Source organism: Oxyura jamaicensis, chromosome Z (assembly GCF_011077185.1).
Source record: "Oxyura jamaicensis isolate SHBP4307 breed ruddy duck chromosome Z, BPBGC_Ojam_1.0, whole genome shotgun sequence".
NCBI classification, from domain to species: domain Eukaryota; kingdom Metazoa; phylum Chordata; class Aves; order Anseriformes; family Anatidae; genus Oxyura; species Oxyura jamaicensis.
The window spans coordinates 36,934,615-36,956,529 of NC_048926.1; the positions used below are offsets into that span (position 1 = coordinate 36,934,615).

The window sequence follows — 21,915 nt, forward strand, 5'->3', positions numbered from 1 at the left end:
TCTTGATGCAGAGGGTGGTCAAGCACTGCAGTGGGCTGCCCAGGGAAGTGGTGGAGTCTCCATCCCTGGAGGTACTTAAGAGATTTGTAGACATGGCACTAGGGGCCATGGTTTAGTGATGGGACTCGGTAGGTCAGATTGGTGGTTGGATTTGATGATCTTGAAAGTCTTTTCCAACCTAAACAGTTCTGTCATTCTGTAACTGTTGAAATGCTGAAATGCTTCCTAATCATACTGCCTTACAATAACAACCACTGGTCAAAAGTACAGTTGCTCGCTTGCAGACTTTTCTGCTGAAGAATTCAGTGGGCCTGAGGGTTCTGGTTAGAGCAGATGATTCACAGAATTTACTCAAAGGGACTAAAAATCAAGAACAGGCAATGCTGCTGTGTTATCCTAATGCTGGCTTCAGGGTTTGTAGCAGAACAGCAAGGTTTGCCTGGAGCTGGAACTTTCAAGTGCAGAAATGTAGAACTGTGATAGGCATACCTGAAATATTAGAATTTTAAGGCAACCTGTTACTTGAAAACTGTTTGCTTGGCTTTTAAGTATAGCGCCAAGTGCTTTGGGGTATGCCACTTCTTTGAGTATGGCTTTTCTTTTTTGTAACTGTTAAATTACATGGTGCTCTGGAGGAAGATAATACCACTGCCCTTCTCTTTTGAGACATATGTTAAATCTTCGTTGCATTATGAGGAAATATCCTACAGCAGGATATTTCTGTTACAAGAATATATACCTGCTGTGTGAAATCCCATACAATGAATTTTATTTGGCTGATAGAACCCCAATAAATGAATTTATTTGCTCCTGCATTTGAGGAGCATGGGATTTTTCTCATCAGCTACCAAGAAACCTTTTTGTTCATTCATGTGTTTCTAATTTTATTTTAGGACCTTAAATCAGTCAACTCTGTAGTAATCTATATCAGAGATTCTTGAATTTAGTTCATAGATATTTCTTCAAAGTCTTACTAATATTTGCAATGAAAAGATTGTAGAGCTAGTAGAAGTAATGTTAAAGCTGGAGGAATCCCGCATAGATAGGGAAGGGCAACTAAACCAGAATGTTTTTTTTAATTACCTGTTTACAGCTTAAAGACTTGCCACAAGTTACAGAAGCCTTTTATTTTCTGCAAGAGCTATTCCTCAGCTTGTTGCGCTATCCTGCGTTTTGGAAAGACCAGTTATCCCAATTTTGTCTGCAACTGATATGCTTCTGTGAAGTGTGTTTAAATATAACAGGAGAATGTTCATCTTTGATCTCCTTGATAGAGGAAAACTTCGAGCTTTTAAAAGAGGTAGGAGCTTGGGGGGGTGCGGGCGGCCGGCCCCGGGAGGGTTAAAAATAATAAAAAAAAGTAATCTTAAATTTTAATAATGTCGTGTCAAAGACATGATGATGATGCATGACATTAATCTGCAAGTGACCAGTGCTGTTTTGAAAGCCATTGGTTAAAAACCTCCAGGAGGAAAGAAATTAACTGGTGCTGTAATGTGTAAGTTAACTTTTTACCATGGAAGTTGGTTAAAACTGAGTTAAAAAGGTTTCAATGATGTAACAAATAACAAAGTTGTAGTAAATCTATTAAAATACTTACACCCTATTTGAATTCTTCATGACACACACTGAGTCACTGTTTGTGCATCCACTACAACTCATGGAGAAACTTCTTAAGGAGTTTTGTTTGCTGTTTATTTCTACTGTTTATCCCCACTAAAAACAAAGATAACTTGAACCTCTTTTTGTTTTTCTCTGTAGGTGTTTCCAGTGGAACAGTGTATAATTGGGCTAGCATTTCTACTGCTGCAAATACCAGAAAGTCAGCAGAAGTCTGTCCTGAGTCTAGGTAAAGTTCTTGAGAAGGAGGAATCCACACTCTGAAGACTGTGTATTTACTTCAGTGTTTCAAAAATAGGCACTGCATTCCCCTGAAGTTAGATTGAGATGTGAAATATTTATATTTAAGTATCATGTTTCCTTGATTTAAAAAGTAACATTTGATCTGATGGCAACAAGGATAAATTTCCCCTGACTTTTTCCATGAACGTTACTGTATTCTAAGCTCCCTGCTGTCCTGAGGTTTATGTTTGATTTTTAAGTCAAAAACAGGACCTTCTCGACTGCGATTCGTGCATCATGATTGGTTTCTTCTGACAGATCTTAAGAGAGCAATCTTGGCAGTGTTAGTGATGCTTGAGCTTTTGACTTAACAGTTTTGTTTAATGGAGTTATTTCAGTAAAAATGAGAGACTATGCTACATTCCGTTATTGTATTTCTTGCTGCCATCAGGTACTTTGCAGTAAAGAACAGCAGTGTATGGGTGTCTAAATAGAATTAGAATTTTACCAACAATATTTTGCATTTCTTCTGTGTTATGTACATAGTGTAAATCTTGAGACTGGTATTTTGTTTGACCAGAGTGTTTCCTGGAAATGTTTGTTTCATAATTAAAAGTAGAAATTACTCTTTTTTTCACTAACTGATCTTTTTTTTTTTTCTTTGTCCCCACATTTTTTTAATAGCCTACAAGATCCTTTCCTCTTCAGAAACCCAGAATGTCTCAGCCACAGCCCTTGTTTTGGTGATGCCTGTGCTACAAATCTTATCTTCTACATCAGTTGGGGACTGCTTACCAGAGGATGATTCTGGCGCTACCAGGAAGCAGCTGGCTATAAATCTTTTGGGAATGTTACAGGAGGAGGGTGTGATGGATAGAAAGGAAATGGTAAGGCTCTGTGGTGTGGGTTTTTTTCTTTGTGTTTTTTTTTTTTTTTGGGGGGGGGGGACGGGACGACGACAGATAGCAGATACATGTAACAGTTTGCTCCATTACGCTTAGCTAAGTAGTAAAGACTTTACATCTATGAGCTTGTCCGTATAATATGTTGTACAGAAACAGTCAAAAGTATGTATAATACATAAAACTAGACTGCTAGTAAAATGTGTGTATGCTTGATATCATTTTATTTATTACATGAATTTCTTTCCTTTAAGAGACCATATAGATTAAAGAATTTACCAGCACTGTTGATTAATTAACAGGACTTGGTGGAGAACTATGTTAGCTTTACTTATTTTATCTCTTTCAGAATCTTGCTTATTCTGCTGATCTATATGCTTTTCAGCTAGCTATCTTGGCTCATTTTAATCTGTGATGTTGTATTTTTGTGTTTTCATTTTTAATTTGTTCATGTGGGCCCCTCTACCTATCTGTTTCCTCTGTTCTGAGAATAGGTGGTAGTAAGTCTCTTGATCAAGATATACTTAGCAGTGTAGAAGCTAAGCTTCCTTTCTTATTTACACTGCTGCTGTTTGGTGTGGGGAGCATGGTGATATAATGACTTGGAGGCAGAAAAATAGACCAAATCTCACTTTTGTCCTGAAATCTCACTCCAGTTTCATCTTTGATTTCCTACTCTACTGTAGTCGGTGAGGGTACACCTGTGCACTGGCACAGGTTGCCTACAGAGAGGTTGCGGAGTCTCTTATCTTCTAGGAGAGCTTTGGAATCCACCTGAGCATGGTCCTGAATAAGAGTATTTAAGATCTTAGTTTAGTTATGGAATATTTTCATCACTTTTTTTTTTTTTTTGGCAGTGGTGGAAACGCAGAATTGTTCAACTTGTTAGGACATGACTAACCTTAACTGCATTTTTGCCATTAAGGGATTTGTATATATTTTTCAGAGTTGTAAGCCTGAGATTTTCTGCCTATCTTGCTTGAATGAAGTGCACCTTTAAAGTAAAAATATGGCGATAGCTTCTTTCCATGCAGATCAAGTAACAGGAGAAAAGAGAGAGTACAATTGTGTAGCACAGCCATAGGGGAAGTAATGAGGGGTGGGAAATAGCAATGTAATACTTAAGGCTCTAACAACTTTAGCAGTTTTTTCCTGGCTTAAAAAAAAAAAAAAAAAAAAAAGACTTCAACAGCCTGATCTTGTCTTCAAATACTAAAATATAGAGTCAGACAACTAAATAGTATAACTTACAGATATTGATGCTCTTAGTTGACTCTGTGTCCTTGGATAAAGTTTAAGTAGCTATATCTATGGCAGTTTCACAAATTTATCCAGAGGAAATTGTTGGCTCCAAGTTATCTTGTCAGCTAGATAGTGTGGTGTTTTATTGAGTGCTATGAAAAGTAAGAGGATTTCCTTAAAATATGTAAATATTATTATTATAAGCTTATACTTTTGTGATGGACATGTCATGGTCAGTAATGTAAGTTTTTAATGCACTCCGATTTTATTATATACATTTTAGTGAGGAGGTAGCACTGCAGTTACCTACAGGAATTATGGATGCCAAATAAAGAGGCATCTCCCAAGTAGAGAATTATCAATGCATTCCATCATCCCTAGTACAAGAATTCACATAAAGGACTGTAAAGAAATGTATTGTGACTTATTTACTGAGCTGGGATTCTCAAACAAAATACTTGCTTTGGATGACAGAATTGAATAAGTTATTGTTTTGTTGTTGTTGTTGTTCTTTCTTTACCTTACCTGTTGGATTGAAAGTTTTGTTTGTGTGTTTCACTGCTTTTCAGATGTCCTGCAAACTCCTTTTTCCAATAACCAGCTCTTACAGTTCATTGTACGCCACCTGGAAGATTGTAGAGCTCATGAAAGAGAAGTCTGCAGTTACTGGCTGGTTATCTTCAGTGAAATCACTGCTACCTATTACAACTCAAGTCCCTGCCCATGTTTTCCTTCTGCTGGCTTATCTGTTGATACAAGAAAATGGTGACAGTCTTCGAGATGTACTCCAGACTGCTACAGAAGTAGCCAAAGCTGATTGTTCTCAGGTAAAAACTTACTGTTATTGGATTTTGCTACAGGGATAGGGCTTGATTCTGCAGCCTGAGAGGGACAAGGCTGCCACTGCTGCTTGCCCTCAGGTCCTGCAAGTGGTGAGACTGAGTTTGTGTTCCCAGTAGGTACATGCACATGGAGCACGTGTGCATCACGTATCTGTGGCTCTATTTATATAACACAGAGATGCAAAGCACTCATGAACACAAGGAGCACCAGTGGCCTCATGCTGCTCCCCTTTTCAGCTGTGCAGGTTGAAGGTCTGCTGGTGGGAATGTATGTGTAATGTGTACATGTGCACAGTACGGATCTCTCTAGCAGCAGGGCTCAGACACTGTGTGCACGCAGGTTGGCCTCTGGATCCTGGTCTGCCCATTTGCTGGCACCTGGACCAAAGAGCCCCTGAGGCCACAGCCCTGCTGCAGTTGTCGATACAGACTGCCCTCCACTCCAACATACACAGGTCTGTGCATGTGTGTGCACCCAGCCAGCTGGACTCCCCTGTGGGGAGTGCCCTTAGAGATGCACACGTGAACATGTACACACTTGTGTATGTACACACACCCCAAGCTCACCAGAACTCCCCTGGTCCATTTCGGGCTTTTCAACATGAAAAGTTTTGTGTGTCACATACAGCAACGTATGTATTATTTCTCTGTTTTGCAGTGTTTATCAGTTCTTCAGGCTTAGGAAAACAACTGGCTTATTTAGTGAAACTACCTAATTAGTATGAAAATACAACACAAAAAAAAGTTGAAAAGAGGCTACTAAACAATTTCTGGCTTTTGTTGATTGCATATTGCTGTTCCCTTTGTCCTTCTGTGGTTACTGGAGGACTGCCAGGTCCATTATAACGTATGCAGTCATGCTTTTAAAAATTATCTCAGTAGTCTGTACCATCCTTCCCTCCTTCAGTAGTGAATTCAAGTCAGATTTATGCAGTATGCTCATACTTTCCTGCCTATTTGAGAAATATAATTGTGGATATCTGGCTTTTTAATGTAGATACAGTAGTATGTGGCAGAAGAGCCGTGTAGAAACAACAGTCTTAACTTGTGAAATAGAAAAATGTGGGGAAGTGTTTCTCCAAGTCTCAGATATGCTGTAAAGACAAATTTGCTTCATTTTTAAAACTACTTTCTGTTTCAAATAGCTATCATAATCTGTAGCACAAAAGTTGGAGAAGGATAAGGTTTATGGAGTGTATGCTTGATGTCTTAGGGTACTGAATTCTACATTGCAGTTCTGGTTCAGGATGTGCTTGCTTTTTAACATATACTGAAAAACTATGCTAAAACCGGACCATTATACACTGTTTTGGGAGATAAGTGTAATTCTCAAGCTGGAGAAGTTTTTAAACTTGGTGCCATCTCCATCTTTCATGGATTGCCTACTGTTACCTTTCTTAAATACGTCTGTTCAATTTTCTGTCAAATGCTCCTTTGTTTTGTTGATTTCTTTTGTGGGTGTTTTTCATGTGCAGTAGATTGAAATGGATTTGGGAGCATGCGATTTCATTATTTTTTTTTCTCAGCTTGATTGAACTTCTTGCAATTTGTAAACTTTATTGTATTTCTAGCATTGGATTCAATCATATTGCTGAGTCATAGTTGATTTTTGTGTATTTTAATTATATTCCAGAGAGTCACAGAATGCTTGAGTTTGGAAGGGACCTGTGGAGATGTAGTCCAATTTCCCTGTTCAAGCAGTGTCCCCTAGAGCACATTACTCCAGACTGTCCACACAGCTTTGGAATATGTCCAAGGAAGGAGACTCCACAGTGTCTCTGGGAACCTGTTCAAGTGCTCAGTGACCCTCACAGTAAAGAAATTTTTTGTGATGTTCAAGACAGAACTTCGTGCGTTTTAGCTTGTGCTTGTTGCTTCTTGTCCTGTCACTGGGCACCACTGAGAAGAATATGGCCCCATGTTCTTGACACCCTCCCTTCAGATACTTACCCATATTGATCGGATCCACCTAAGCTTTCTCTTCTCCAGGCGGAATCATCTGAATGATGAGCCTGTTCTCACATGAGAGATGCTCCAGTCCCTCAATTGTTTAAATAGCCTGTCCTGTTTTCATGTGGGATAGAGTTAATTTTCGTCCTAGTAGCTGGTACAGTACTGTGTTTTGGATTTAGGATGAGAATAATGCTGATAACACACCAATGTTTTAGTTGCAGAGTAGTGCTTACACCAAGTCAAGGACTTTTCAGCTTGTCATAGCACCCTGCTAATGAGGAGCCGGGGGGTGCACAAGGAGCTGAGAGGGGACAGAACCAGGGCACTTGGCCCAAAGTGCTAAAGGGCCATCCCATACCATATGGCATCATGTTGAACAACTAATATGGGGTGGCTGGCCTTGTCAGAGGGGGCCACTGCTTGGGGATGGGGTGGGCATCAGTCAGCAGGTAGTGTGCAACTGCATTGTGCATCATTTACTTCGATCATTATTATCATTATTTATTATTATTATTATTTAGTTCTCTTCCTTTTCTGTCCTATTAAACTGTTTTTATCTTAACCCATGAACTTTTACTTTTTTTTTTCCTTGTGATTCTCTCCCCCATCCCACTGGTGTGTGGGGTGGTGAGCAAATGGCTGCGTTGCTGAGCTGCCTTCTGGGTTAAACCACCACATAGCCCTTTGCTGGACTCACTCTAGTAGCTCCATGTCTCTCTACTAACATTTCTGGACCTATTATTGACCTCTGGAGGACCCTGCTATCTACAGGCCTTAAACTAGCCCTTGTGCCACTGATCAGAACCCTCTGAGACCTGCCATTCAGGCAGTTCTCAATCCACCTCGTGGCTCACTCATCCAGCATGCAGTTTCTGAGCTTGCCTATGAAGATATCGTAGGAGACGGTGTCAAAAGCCTTGCTGAAGTCCAGGTAGACAACATCCACTACTTTCCCCTCATCTAACCAGGCCAGTTGTCCCATCATATAAGGCAATCATGTTAAGCATGTCTTCCCTTTGGTGAATCTATGGTGACAACTCCCGATCACCTTCATGTCTTCCACTGCTTAAAGATGGTGGCATAATGACCACTTGGACACCAGAGTTTCTTTAAGGATCAATAACTTTAACTACTTTATTGAGGACAGGCTTCCTTCTTACACCATTAGCCCTACAAGTGGTACTTTCCCACTTGCTATTCATTGGTTAACAAGTTTGCCTGGCAACAGCAAACATGTAGCCACTTCCCAAGCAGTTTGAGACAGCAAGGCTTCTCCTGAATTACCTGTCTTTGTTCCCTCTAACTTATTCACATTCGTCGTGGCTTCATCATCAGGAGTCTGTTATCACCAACCACGGGGCTTGTCGACCCCCATGGAGATACTCCCACAGAAGACGGGCTGTTTCAGGGACTGAGGTGAGGCTGGCTGCCTTTTAGTTCCTTGGGTCCTTCTTCTTTCCCCTTTTTGAAGACTGGAGTGACATTTGCATTCTACCAGTCCTCTGGCATCTCTCCTGACTGTAAATGACCTTTCAAAGGCAGTCAAGAGTATCCCGGTAATGATGTTAGCCAGCTCCCTCAGCACTTGTGGGTGCATCCCATCAGGGCACATGGATTTACTGGATGTCAAGTTTGCCTAAATGATCTCTAACCTGATTCTTTTCAACCAAGGGAATGGTTTCCTTTCTCTAGACTTTTTCTCTTGTCTCCTGGGTCAGGGATTCAAGGCTTGAAAGACCCTATTTCAAAGGGTTGTTGTTTGTTTCATGTGTCTACACACATGACATGTGGTAACATTAAAGACTCAGATTTTTTTTTATTTTATTATTTTTGTAAGAATGGTGTGGTTTAACCCAACAGGAAGCTAAGCACCACACAGGCATTCAGTGTTCCCCCCACCCCAACACCAGTGGGATGGAGGAATTGCAGGGGGAAGGGAAGGAAGGTAAAAGCTTGTGGGTTGAGATAAAGACAGTTTAATAGGACAGAAAAGGAATGGAAAGATAATAATGAAAATAGTAAAAGAATGTACAAAGCAAGTGATGCCCAATGCTATTGCTCACCACTTGCTGACTGATGCCCAGCCTGTCCCCGCGCAGCACCACCCACACTTTCCTCACGCACCATCCACCCTCTGGCCAGCCACTCCTGTTTATTGTTCAGCATAACATTATACGGTGTGGGACATCCCTTTGGCCAGCCTGGGCCAGCTGTCCTGGCTGTGTCCCCCCCAGCTCCTGGAGCACCCCCAGCCTCCTCGCTGGCTGGGCAGCGCGAGGAGCTGAAACGTCCTTGGCTCTGTGTGAGCACTGCTCTGCAGCAACTAAAACATCACTGTGTTATCAGCATTGTTCTCATCCTAAACCCAAAACACAGCACCATACCAGCTACTAGGAGGAAAATTAATTCTGTCCAAGCTGTAACCAAGACAGAAGTAATTCTGACTTTTGTTCAAACACATAAATTAAAAAGTCTGGTTTTAAGTCTGGAAAAAGTTGTGGATTTCTGCTGTGTAATTACTCCTCAGGACTCTGAGCATTATGTCGGCAGGGAAGAATGTGTAGAATGTGTTTATTTACTCAAACTGTAAGATCATTACTTGGGGGGATGGAAATTATATTATTTGCATCTTGGCCAAACCAACAAAAAGCCTTTGGGTGCATTGTTCTGCAGTGTAGTTGGGTTCCCAAGAAGTGGGTAACCTCCAAATATGTTTAACTCATGGCATTTCTCACTACAGTGTGATGAAATAGATGTAAGCATTTGGAGGGAGAAGTTTAAAAAGGAATATTTAAGTGTCATTGAAATGGTGTTTGATTGTGGTGTCTGCAGCTATAGCACTGACTTTTCTTTTTGGTCTGTAAGAAAACAATGCATATTGCCAACAGATATAGTAGTGAAGAGAAAAGAGTAAACAGAACTGAAGAGTGCAACCAACTTGAGCTGTCTGCAACACAGCTGTTGCACACTTTAAACTGTTTAAATGAAAATACCATTACCACATGTTGTTTAAAACCTTATAGTAAAACATACTGGATCATAAGTGCTCTGCCTGTGGCAGGAAGAAATAAGCACTAAAATTTCAAAAAGAAAAACAAACCAAAAAAAACAAAAACCAACAACACAGAATTTACAATTACAGAATTGCAGAATGTTGAGGTTGGAAGGGGCCAATGGAGGTCATCTGGTCCAACTCCCGTGCTCAAGCACAGCCACTTAGAGGAGCTAGCCCAGGGCTCTGTCTAGATGTCTTTTGAATATATCAAAGGATAGGGACTCCACAACCTCTCTGGACAACATTTGCTGGTGCTCAGTCATCTTCACAGTGAAAAAATGCTTCTTGATATTTAAACAGAACCTCCTGTGTTTCAGTTTTTGTCCATTGCCTTTTGTTCTGTCACTAGGCACCACTGAAATGAGCGTGGCTCCATTTTTGCACTCTTTCTTCAGATATATATCCACACTGATCCTCCGTGAGCCTTCCTTTCTCCATGCTTGAGACTTCCCAGCTCTGTGTCTCTGCATAGTAGAGGTCTTCCCTTGATCATCTTGGACTCTTTCCAGTATGTCTAGGTCTCTCTTGTACTGGGGGCCTCACTAATGTACTGGACACAGTACTTCAGGTGTGGCCTCACCAGTGCTCAGTACAGGGCAAAGATCACTTCTCTTGACCTGCTGGCCATACTTTGCCTGATGTAGCCAAAAATACCATTAGGTATCTCTGTGGCAGGGGTGCTGTACTGGTTCGTGCTGAACTTGGAGTCCACCAGGACTCCAGGGTCCCTTTCTGCAGAGCTGCTTTGCAGCTGGCTGGCCTCCAGCATGTATTTGTGCCTGGGGTTTCTCCTCAGGTGCAGGAATTTACACTTTTTGTTGAACTCCATGAGGTTCCTGTCAGACCACTTCTCCAGCGTGCCCATGTTCCTCTGGATGGCAGCACGACGCTCTGGTGTATCAGCCACTCCTCTCAGATTTGTGTCATCCGCGGACTTGCTGCGGTGCACTCAGACCCATCATGTAGTCTGTTAAGGTGTTAAATGGGACTGGACCCAGTATTGATTCTTGAGGTACAATGCTAGTTACTGGCCTCCCAGCTAGATTTGCTTCAGACAGTTTTTGATCCACCTCACTGCTCATCCAGCCCATACACCAACAACTCGCCTATGGGGATCTTCCAGAGGGTTGTGTCCAAGGAGGTGTGCCTTCCCTCATCTTCCCTCATCCATTCCAGGCATTGCTAACAGGTTTATGTTACGAGTGTTTCGTATATGAGTGTAGTCTTCAGGGGTCTGGGATTTGGGGTTACGTGAGGTATAATGGACTTCAGGGGGGCATTGTATGAAATACATTGCCAGTTAAGACTTTTTTGATCAACTGTAGTAGTGGCCTGCCTTACCTTATGCTATTTTAGCCCTTATTAAAAGGTAGCTTACTGTGCTGGTTACAAGCTTCTGGTGCTTGAAATATTGACAATATTATTTAAGTGCAAGTTGGAAATGTGGCAGAGTAAAAGGGTACAATTTCTCATGTCTCACCTCCAGGAAACATAAAAGGAATCTTTTAATGAGCAAGCAGGTTAGGAATAGGATTGTATTGCTGGAAAATTACACTTCTATTTCTTACATGCTGCTTACAAACATGGTTGATGGGAAAGAGGGGAAGCTAATGAATGTCAAGGGGAAGACAGTAAAACTTGCAGGTAATGAAAAGCTGTGGTGTGACCAAGCCAGTGAGATCCTAAGGCAGCAGTCAGAAATCACTCTCCCACATATGTATTCTTTTGTAACTGCATGAGACTCTTTTTAGTTTTTTGGGGGGGAGAGAATGCAAAGCTTAAGGTAGCTTAAAGGTGCTTTATTGACATAGCTTTTTTGGCAAGGTAGTTATTAGAACTTCATTTCCTTACTTTAATTCAGAAGCACCTAATTCTCTTCAAGGGGCAGGAGCAAAGCAAAGTGAATTGCACTTGTAAAAGCACTACAGGGCTTTTGGAGAGCTACCTGTGTCTCATCTTTAATGTTGTTTCTTCTTGCAAATCTTCTGTAAGCATTCACAACTAGTATGAGCAGCACACCCCAACTGTGACTGTTTTGCTATGTCTGCTAAATACTCTATAAGCAGGAATACAGGCTCTGGGCTTTGTAAATGGGTTGATTATTGTCAAGTAGGCAAGTTTGGCTGCATGTTCTAACACCTGCAGTAGACATATGTCTGTCCTATTCTGAGAAACTTTTCTCCATTTCTGATCCAAAGTGTTGTTCATGAGGCAGTTTTCTTCTTGTGACTGGTTGACTGTGTGAAAACCATCAAGGAAGCTCAGGCTTTTTACTTTGGTTCTCCTGTTCTTGTCTTCAGGCCATCTCAAACTTGGCTTGCTGTGGTAGGTCTTTCAGTTCAGTGATGAGTCAGTAACATATTGAAGACACTGAAAGAGTAAAGGCATAATGCTTTGTTTATTAACAATTTGATGTAGTTGTTCAGAATGTAATTGATAGTGATTAAAGGAAGCACTAACCTGCTAAAAAGGTATGACAGAGTAGTATGTATGACAGAAGTAATATGCAGCTGGGCAGCGTGGCCTGAGCTGTGGCTGCTGGGAATGATTCTGCTCTGAATTTGACTGCAGCAATACAGGATAGCACGACTGACTTCAAATTAACAGTTTTAGAGACAAATGCAAGTCAGCAGAGCTGCAGAAGCTTTTGACAGATACAGCGAACAGGATTAACCCGAAGCTGTTGTATAGCAAGATGTTAGTGAATTTATTTACTTTGTCATGTTCTGCAGATTTAAGGCTAATTTTTTGTGGACTAATACAGTAAATAAGTTTGATTGATGAATACAGCCTCCTGAGCTAACGATGGCAGTCTGTCTACATCAGAACTAAGAAGCCTTTCATTCTCTGTTCACCAGAATGAAATGCTTCATTGGGAAAAACAGCTTTCTGCCCAGATGCAATTGTAAGGGGAAGCTGAAACTGTATCGTATTTTTTTGTGTCCCTAATGATCAGTAGAAGTCCATGTGCATTAGAAATTGTTTAAAATGCAGTACGCAAGCTATAAACTGTTGATCACCTCTAACTGGGGAACATTTCACTTGCTAATAGGGACTGCAAATGTTGAATTTTTAGTCTTTTAAATTACTCTGGACTTCAAAATACTTTACTGCAAAATCTGCCAAGTAATCAGATGTCTTCTTAGTAGCCCCACATAAAGCAATCAGTATAATTAGTAATATAGCTGCTGTTTGGATGGGTAATGTTTTGGAAATTTGGAGTGAGAAGAATAGTGTGTTTGGGTTGATGTTTCCCTTCTCAGTCCTTACTTAAGTGCAGCCAAGGAGACTTGCATATTCCATTGTTAGCACTATCTAATGCATTACTGCCTTCTAAATTATACTCTTTATTCTGAAAGATCTTAATGCTTTTAAAACTGGGACTTATTTCCTGGCTTAGGTGAACTTGGTATCACCTGGCACTTGTCATGACTCTGACAAGTTATTTTAGTTCTGAGTCTACTTAATGGCTCCACAGAGATTACAGTGCAGTACAGCAGTGCAATGAAAGGTTATCACATTGTTTATTGTAGGTGCAGTGCTCTCTCTAAGGCAGGAACAATTATCTAGGGCTTGACTTTCTCTTGGAGTTACAGTATTTGGGGGAGAAAGCATTGGAGCTCACATGGGGTGAATAACTGATTACTTTGAGAGTCGGTAAAAAGAAAAGTAAAGTAAGAAAAGTAAACTTGGGCTAACAGACCTCAGAGTTTAGTATTGCGAAAGGTAAATAAAATGCCCACAGGGCAAAATGAAAAAATGTGAGCTTTGCAGACAAACTATGGACTACGTGCTGTAATACAGCAGAGTATGTGAAAGTGCTAAGGCGTGCTGCTGGTGAAGTTCTGTGATTTTGTGGATTAGACAATTAGCGCTGATAGCTGTGAATACTGAATAGAACGGCCACAAGTGACTGCAATGCAAAATCTGATTGAAGAATTGTGTTCCCAGAGAAAACAGGGTCAGAAACGGGAAATGCACTTCTAGAATGTTATCCTATATGTAGTTTTCACATTTACTACAGCTCTACAAGTCAGGTTCACAAACAAAATCTCCATCGCCACACAGAATATTGTTCTTATGAAGAGCCCATAGTCACTGGGATAAATTAATGGAGCATTTCAAAAGCTGTGCTAGGTTTAAAAATAATTGGTATGGCTGGTCTTGCAGACATTTTTCCAGTTTTCTTTATTTTTTTCCTTATCCTTTCCATGAAGTCCTTTCCAGAGGACTTCAGTGTATGTACAGTGTGTTATGTCCTTCACCACTTAATAAAAGCTTGAAAATCTTTTTGTGTTCGGTGATGAGCAATTATATTAGATCCATTTTTAGCTGATGCATTTTGGAGTAATGGTCTGAAACATTGTCGAAGAAAGTCCAGAAATCTTTTTAAAAGGCTGATGAATGAAGAGTACTGTGGGGGCTGTTAGGCTGCCTTAAATCAAATGACTGCAGAGGCTGCACTGACACATGCTGTTCATTAAAGACTTCATATAGTCCTTCTAATCAGGTGAATTTTCTTGTTGTGCAAAAACTGTTATTACGCTCTGTGTGAAACCAGCCATGCTGCAGGAGAAGAAATTAAATCGTCTGACTGAGAGGTCACTGGTGAATAGTAGCAAGACATCTATTACCATTATTAGAGGATTATGAGGCTCTAGAGGACATCCATTCCTTTACGGTCTTTCAACAGCTGGAATGAAATACTTTAGGGAACTACATCCAAAGATGCATTATTTCATGATTTTTAGGAGTGAGAGTGGAATTAAAAATCAAAATACTTTTTTTATTCAGAAGGAGACCGAGTTTAAGGATCTGTTGAAGTAGATTTGGCTTGCTCAAGTCGTGTCTGATGGTATTGTTCCACATCTCATTATGTGAACTTTGGGAGTAGCTGCTGGGGAATGATCTTGTAGTCTGATCTTGTGGCCAGGTTCTTCATGGCTGAAGTTTATTGGTTAAGATCATAATGGAGTATGTGTAATTTTTGAAAACCTTGCTTATGTTCTCTTAAAAAGTGCTTCTGTTTTTTGAGAACAGTTTATTTTTTAGTCTTCATAAACAGAATTTTATTTACCGTTGTGCACTGGAATGCAGGAACCAGTTCTCAGATGTGTGTACTGTTCAGTATTTTTGTTTTGATTAATGGAGCAAGAAGTGCTGTTGAAAACCTGGTCACTGGAACCACTGAAAAACTGGTTCACTGTCTCTTGCCTACTGGAAAAACTAGGTTATTCCTACTTCATCTCCCACATTAAGCCCTGTGTTTCCTAGAAGTAAAACCAGGAACACATTGCAGTGACAGGCCCTTTTCAGTGGTGCCTGGTGAGAAGAGGCAACAGGCACAAACTCAAGCACAGGAGTTTCTGGGTGAATACGAGGGGGCACTTCCTTACTGTGAGGGTGGCAGAGCACTGGGACAGGTTGCCCAGAGAAGTTGTGCAGTCTCCTTCTCTGGAGATATTCAAAACCCGCCTGGATGCCACCCTGCACAACATGCTCTAGGTGATCCTGCTTGGCAAGGGCGTTGGACTAGGTGATCTTCAGAGGTCCCTTCCAACTTTGGCCATTCTGTGATGCTGTGACATGTTGTGCATTTTTGGTTGGCTCTTTGGGGGAAGGGGGGGGGGGGGCCAAGGGGGCTGGAGTGATCTCTTAGTGTTAAAATTGACCCCCAAAAAAACATAGAAAATAGGCATTCAAGCAACGAGTGTGTGGCCTATGTCAAGTAAAGTGATACCGTACATTTAGTAGTTAACATGGGGACAGCATTACTAATACATATTTGGATTACATTGTTTGAAGCAAGTTGTTCCTTTTGGACTCACCGTTTACTATTTTCTGTCTTTTACTTTGTTTATTTTATTGTTTTTATTTTGTTTTGGCACAAGAAACAATTTCCCTTCCATAAGGTGTAAGGAAATGTGAACAGAAGAATCATCTTTGTTCCCAACTGTCCTCCCATAGCTTGTGTTTGTGAAGAAGAAAAATTGTCCTGTAGCTTTTAAAAAAAAAAATGAAATCAGATCAAATTGCAGAGTGAGAGCAGTCATTAGTCCTGTTAATAAATAATAAATAATATTTTATCTAACATGTTTAGTCTTACTTGATACAAGTCAAGTAAAGGGCTGTTGGCATACCTGCACATACTTTTTGAGGTGAAAATCATTACTAAAAACAAGATCCAGAGTTTTGAAACCCTTTGTCAGATTGATAACGAGAGGGTTGGCCTTATTTATGTCTGCATCCTCCAGGAGGGTGGGCGCTGCAGGAGGCACTGCTGCTGGGCAGCGTCCCTCTCCACCTCTGGAACTGCTTTCCTGTGTGCTGAGCTGATGTTGGCTCTTTGGAGTGTTAAGCCTTTGATTTAGGATAGATGTAATACAGAAATTAGTCCCATCATTATTTGTCCATTACGTGAGTGAGAGAGGAGCAGTCTTGCTGTCCAGGAAAGTTTTGTTTTTCTCCTGATCATGTAACTTGAATGTAAAGTTCCAAACAGGTACATTTAAAGGACCATACCTTTAAGGAAATAATTAAATGGCCTTATAGTTGCAAGTGCTTAATAATTCCTTGAGAATATGGTGTGTTGAACTTAGTGTAGAATAAACTTTGTAACTAGAAAGTTCATGTGAACACAGGACTTGGAATGAACTTGTTGTCATGGCTGAGGAAGGTTAGGCCTGACCAGACTGATTTTAAAGATTTGAATGCTTTTATAACTAAAAATTAATAATATTTCTTTTGAACGTCACTTATTTTGCACGTCATTCAGTCTGATTGTCATTTGCGTAGTCCATTGCTGCTGCAACTGAAAAAAAAAGTGCAGGAAATAGCCAATTGATTAGAAAGCTAGCTTAAGACCCAATGGAGTAGTGTAAGGCCCTGTCTGTCAGCAAAAGATGGGAGAGATCCATAGGAAGTAGCTTAGGTAAGAAGGCTGAGCATTGTAAAGACACATCTGACATCTCTCTTACTGATACAGGTTTTCTGTGCACCACAGCACAAAACAATGACAGCATTAATGAGGGATGGATATGGTTTAAAGAAATAAAAAATCCTCTTATCCTCAGAACTGAGTGTATTCCAGGCATACCAGACATTTTGTATAATGTTAATAGAACACTTTTCTTCCTTGTTAACACATTATGCTATGCTAACAGTTCTATGGGAGACTGTGTATCTCAGTGAAAGAGCATGCAGTGATCTGACTGATGACTTCTGGACTTCTAATAGTTAAGGTTACTTTTAACAATTGTCCCACCTGGAGGTATGGAATGACCATTGTCTGTTTATCACCAAGAATTTACTTCAGCTTAGTTTTAAGATTTAGGTAATAGTAAATTAGTGGGTGATTAATTTTTTTTCATAACACTGCAGTTACAACAGGGGCCCTGAAATAAACCTACTTACATCTACCAAGGCTCCTAGCTTCAAGTTATTTTTTTTCTTCCTTTATTATTATTATTGCAAAATTCCCATTTCCTAAGATTTGACTTAGCCAAAACATGCTCTTGATTTGAAGATGTTAAGTCTTTGACTCTCAGGTCTTACTTCATGTTCTTTTTAATCAGTTTTAATTCTTTTCCTGTATAGTAATGAACATCCTGGTCTTTTAGGCATTACTTTTGTCCTTTTGGCATGGGTCAAGTGCAGAACACAACAGTGTTGTGCATAGGTTAGGCTAAACAAATCATTGGTTTGGAAGTGGGAAGGGAAAGCAATGAATTAAATTTCATGATTTGAAAGAAGTTTTTATCTTCTGTTTTTCAATGTCAGTCCAGATGTTGCTATTGGATTTTGAGTGGGCCCAGAATTAATTAATTGAAGTTATTTAAACCCTGCCATGCTGATGGGCTTGGAGCTTGGAGCTACTTACTACTCCCACTTGCTGTTGTACTTCAAAGAATATTGTGATAACAAAAAATACATAATTTAATGGAGAATTAATAAAACATTATGACATGACAGTCTTGAAAGTATGACACGGCATTTCAGAGACATTTAAGCTAGGAGGAATATTCTGATTAAGGCACATGGTAGGAGCATTAATTCAGGGTAGCCTCCAGAGACTGGGGGAGAAGGATCCCAGCTGCTACCTGTGCCTGAAACAGCAGTTGAACTATGCTGAGAACACAACGGAATGAAAAGAAAACAGACTTGCTATGAACAGAGGAAAACAAAAGGTAGTTCAGAGAATTTTGGAGGAGGTAAAGCCCAAGTCCTCAGTTCCCTTCTACAGGTTACATTAAAGCCTTATTCCAAGGTGATGCTGTGAGATGGATTTTGCAAGGAGTCACTCCTTTGAATTCTGTGGTGTGTACCTATGTGATAGGTCTGAAAGCAGTCTGAGGCTTAGATTTGTTGTCTTATGAGAGAAAATATGAGAACATCAAAGAACAGTGAGTTATGTTGCTTCACAGGGAGTATGTTATGCTTAGAAGTACGTTACTTCTTGTTATAGCTTCACCCTTTTGTCCATGGGACTATTCTGAATGAGTTAGTTTTTTGAGAAAAGCAGACATATTTCAGAGCAACTTGCAAAGAGTTGGCAGCTGTCTGGTGACAATCAGATGTACGGTCACTTTATCAGAAGGAATGATATCTTTCTCATCTCCTGCCTTGAATTGTCATGAAGATGGTGTTACTTTATACTGTTAATGGTAGTGTAGAAGTAAATTTCTCTCTGTCTACAACTCTCTTAGGCTATTGAGGCTGCTGAGACAAGGTTATTAGGTCAGCCAAGGAGAATGTTGGTTAAGAAGTCTGGTTCGGAATGTTCACGTTGGAGCAGACTACTGAAGAATTAAGATATAAAACCACATATTACGGGTGACAGTGTTTCTTGTGGCCTATCTGTTTTACCTCTCACTATAAAGTAATAGTAGTGTTTATTATAGATCTAGGTTTCAGGCAGAGGAAGTAAGACCAAAAAAACTTGATAAAGACAAATCCAGAGAGATGCTTCAGATGCTAAATTAGTCACTTACAGCGCTGCATATTCAGATATACTATTCTCTATCACCACGACAATGTATATTGATACTAGAAGATATGCAGGGGCAGGTAAATGAGTATTTTCCACTTAATTATGTCAGACATAAAAAAATTTAATTGATGTATTTTGAAATATATTGGATTTTGGTCTGCTGTTTCTATAAATCTGTCAGGTTTTGTCATGTCTAAGACAGAAAGTTTAATTAACCCATTTGTAATTTACATTTCCTGTGTGTAAAAATCTTTAATCCTTCTAAAGGAAGAACGCTTGCTCCTACAGCTTTTCTTTGGAAGTCTAGTCTAATTGGAGAACTGAATGTTGTCTCTTTGTGTATTAAGCACAAATAATAGTTCAGTTTTAGCTCAACAAATTCTGCCCTCATCTTTATCTCTGCTGCTATGTTATTTCTATTTTGCTCTTTTTCACATAAAAACAGAACGTCTGAAAGATACGAACCTCAAAAATGTAGTTTCTTCAAAGAGCTGTAAAACTTCCCCACTTGCTTTCAGTCCAAAAGAGGTCTGAAAGAAAAGTAGGGTGGGATGAGGGGAAAGAGGTACTACCTAAGAAGATGCTTTCAGTTTGGAATATGCAGGGGAGAAAAAGCAAGGCACTGTTAGGCTTTTACTGAAAATGCTCCGGGATATGGAAGTTTGCACAAATGAATACTACCATAAATTCTCAGCTACCTCTATTGATTTTTTGCTTTGAAAATTTTACAGTAGAGCCACTCCTCTGTCTAGGCAGGTGATGGCTACTTCTACAAAGGGTAGACAACAACCTTGGGAAAGGGGGGGGATCTTGCGGTAAATAAAGGAATTCATTTTATTTACAAATGCCAAGCAGTACTTGTAAAACTTGAATAAATAATGTATTGTAGTTAATTTCTTATAAATTATAGATTCCTTAACAAAACTTTTAAATTTCTGGAAGTACAGATTTGAATTGCTCGAGTATAAAAATAGTGCTGTCTTGAAGGACAAATGGTATTTTTTTTGGTCTGTACTTCAGAATCAGTAATTGCAGATGGAAGGATGCAAAGTCCCTGAGCTCTTGGATTTCTGTTTATTATTCTTGCTCTGTCAGAAGTTCAGTGACCTCTGCGGACTGAGATGGACCTTTCTACATTGAAAAGTTTTATCTTCTGAAAATAGCTACTTGTGTAAAAATGCATGTTGAGAAAATGCTGTAGTGGAATTTCCCATTAATGTGGTTTGTTTGTTTGTTTGTGTTTTGATTTTGTTTTTTTAACCCACAGTATGTATAAACCACTTTTATATGAATAGGGTCAGTTTCACCAGGAAAAAAAAATGAGATTTAAGATCACTGAATTATAGACTGGGTTGAAAATGGGATCTGGTCTCATTAAGACTGGATTTGACAGTTGCTCAGTCTTTCAGTTCAGCCGTGTATGTGTGGCATTTCATACATGTTTATTCTCCTGCTTTGGGCTTCTTGAGTTTTCTAAAGTTATGGTACTTTAAGTTTACGGAGGAAAATAAGGCTTGGAATAAATAAGCCCTGCTCTAGAGGAAAGCCTTGGAAAATAAGCCTCACTCCAGAGGTAAAAAGCAAAAGTGAAATGGAGAACTCTACTAATCATTTACCATTTAAGGAAAAGTTATGAAAAGTGAAAGAATTAAAAATAATGTGTATTAGTTATTGCTAAATATCAAATTTCCTATTTGGCTTTTCTGCTTTTGAGAATGACATTGTCTTTTGATACAAGTTTTCTGTGGAAGCTTAACCAGTGTGATTAAGTGAAAGTCATTACTATTGCATGAGGGCACAGTATGAATCAGTGCTGTGTAACTGCTTTTAAGAACAGGTATAAGTTAAAAGGAGAATGATGGTTTAAAAAAAGTCATCTTTTCACTTCAGGGAAAGCTCTGTGACAATCTGCTACGATACACTAGGAAAATTGAGTAAATTACATTGAATTATGATATGTTTGAGGGTTATGATAGTAGCATCATCAGATTCCTTTGTAATAACAGAACTCACTTGGAATAATTTCTTCCATGATTTATTATGTTTGTTAATATACCATTTCACTTAAGGTTCCTTTAGTATGCCTGTTAAGGAAGTTTCAAGTAAAAATGACTGTATTATGGAAATTGGAGAGGAAATGTTGAACTTCTTGCCACTAATGCTCTTATGTTCAAGGAGTGGAGGACAAATGAATAGCTGTAAATATGCAATTTTAAGTAGCTGAATCTTACACTGTATTTTAATTCCCCACATGGAAGGAATTCTTAATAGACTGGTATGTCTGAAGAATCATTACACTTCAGAAGGAGAACATTGTATGGTGTCACCGTAATATACATGGTAACAAAACCTGCAGCATTTGCACTTGGTTGTGACGTGGTATGTTTAAATAATACTGCCCAGTCATTAAAGGATTTCTTTAAAAAATGGCACGTGAAGAGGATTTATGTCAATGATTAACAAGTTAGAGCTTATGGATATTGCTGGTCTCCAAAATAAGGACAATTAATACCTGCTGATTATGAGAGCCTTTAAAAATATCCCCAAGGATCTGCTGATGTACATACCGAATTCATAATTACATTCATTTTTACCTAATTTTCTTGCCACATTGGGACAGTTGTTAGTATTCAAGCCTACTGCAGTAGTTGCAGCTGAACATGCATAACAAGGTGCTTCCAAGATAATAACATATTAAGAAGAAATAAGCTGAAAGACCAATAAAATTACAAACTTTGAAACTTTCCTTTATTTTTCTATTGGCAGAAAAAGTAATGCAAAATGGTGAGAGTTTCTAGTATGTTCTCACAAAATCAATGTTGTGTGTATAAGATACCATATCAAAAACCTAGTTTTGAGGTTGTTTTTTGCTTTTGTTTTATTTTAGGTCCCAAATCTGATCCCAGTTCTGATATTTAAATTGGGAAGACCTTTGGAGCCTGCACTTTACAGGGATATATTGTATACCTTGCCTGCACTGGGCGTACACAAGGTCAGAATGAAAAGCTGCTAGGAAAATAAGAACTGTATCTATAAGCTGTCATTTATTTAAAAATGAATGAGTGATTTAGACTCAGAAATCCTCAGTTT

At 39.4% G+C, this 21,915-nt stretch overlaps 1 protein-coding gene across 3 annotated transcripts in view; it reads left to right on the forward strand.

Annotated features, from left to right (window-relative positions):
• Positions 1-21,915, forward strand: part of FOCAD (focadhesin) — a 109,797-nt gene that overhangs the window by 21,763 nt on the left and 66,119 nt on the right. For all 3 annotated transcript variants that reach the window (XM_035309408.1, XM_035309407.1, XM_035309409.1), the window contains 5 exons: positions 1,094-1,300; positions 1,762-1,849; positions 2,527-2,729; positions 4,556-4,813; positions 21,713-21,817. In XM_035309408.1, coding sequence (XP_035165299.1) covers positions 1,094-1,300; positions 1,762-1,849; positions 2,527-2,729; positions 4,556-4,813; positions 21,713-21,817 — 861 coding nt within the window. The remainder of the gene's footprint in view (positions 1-1,093; positions 1,301-1,761; positions 1,850-2,526; positions 2,730-4,555; positions 4,814-21,712; positions 21,818-21,915) is intronic.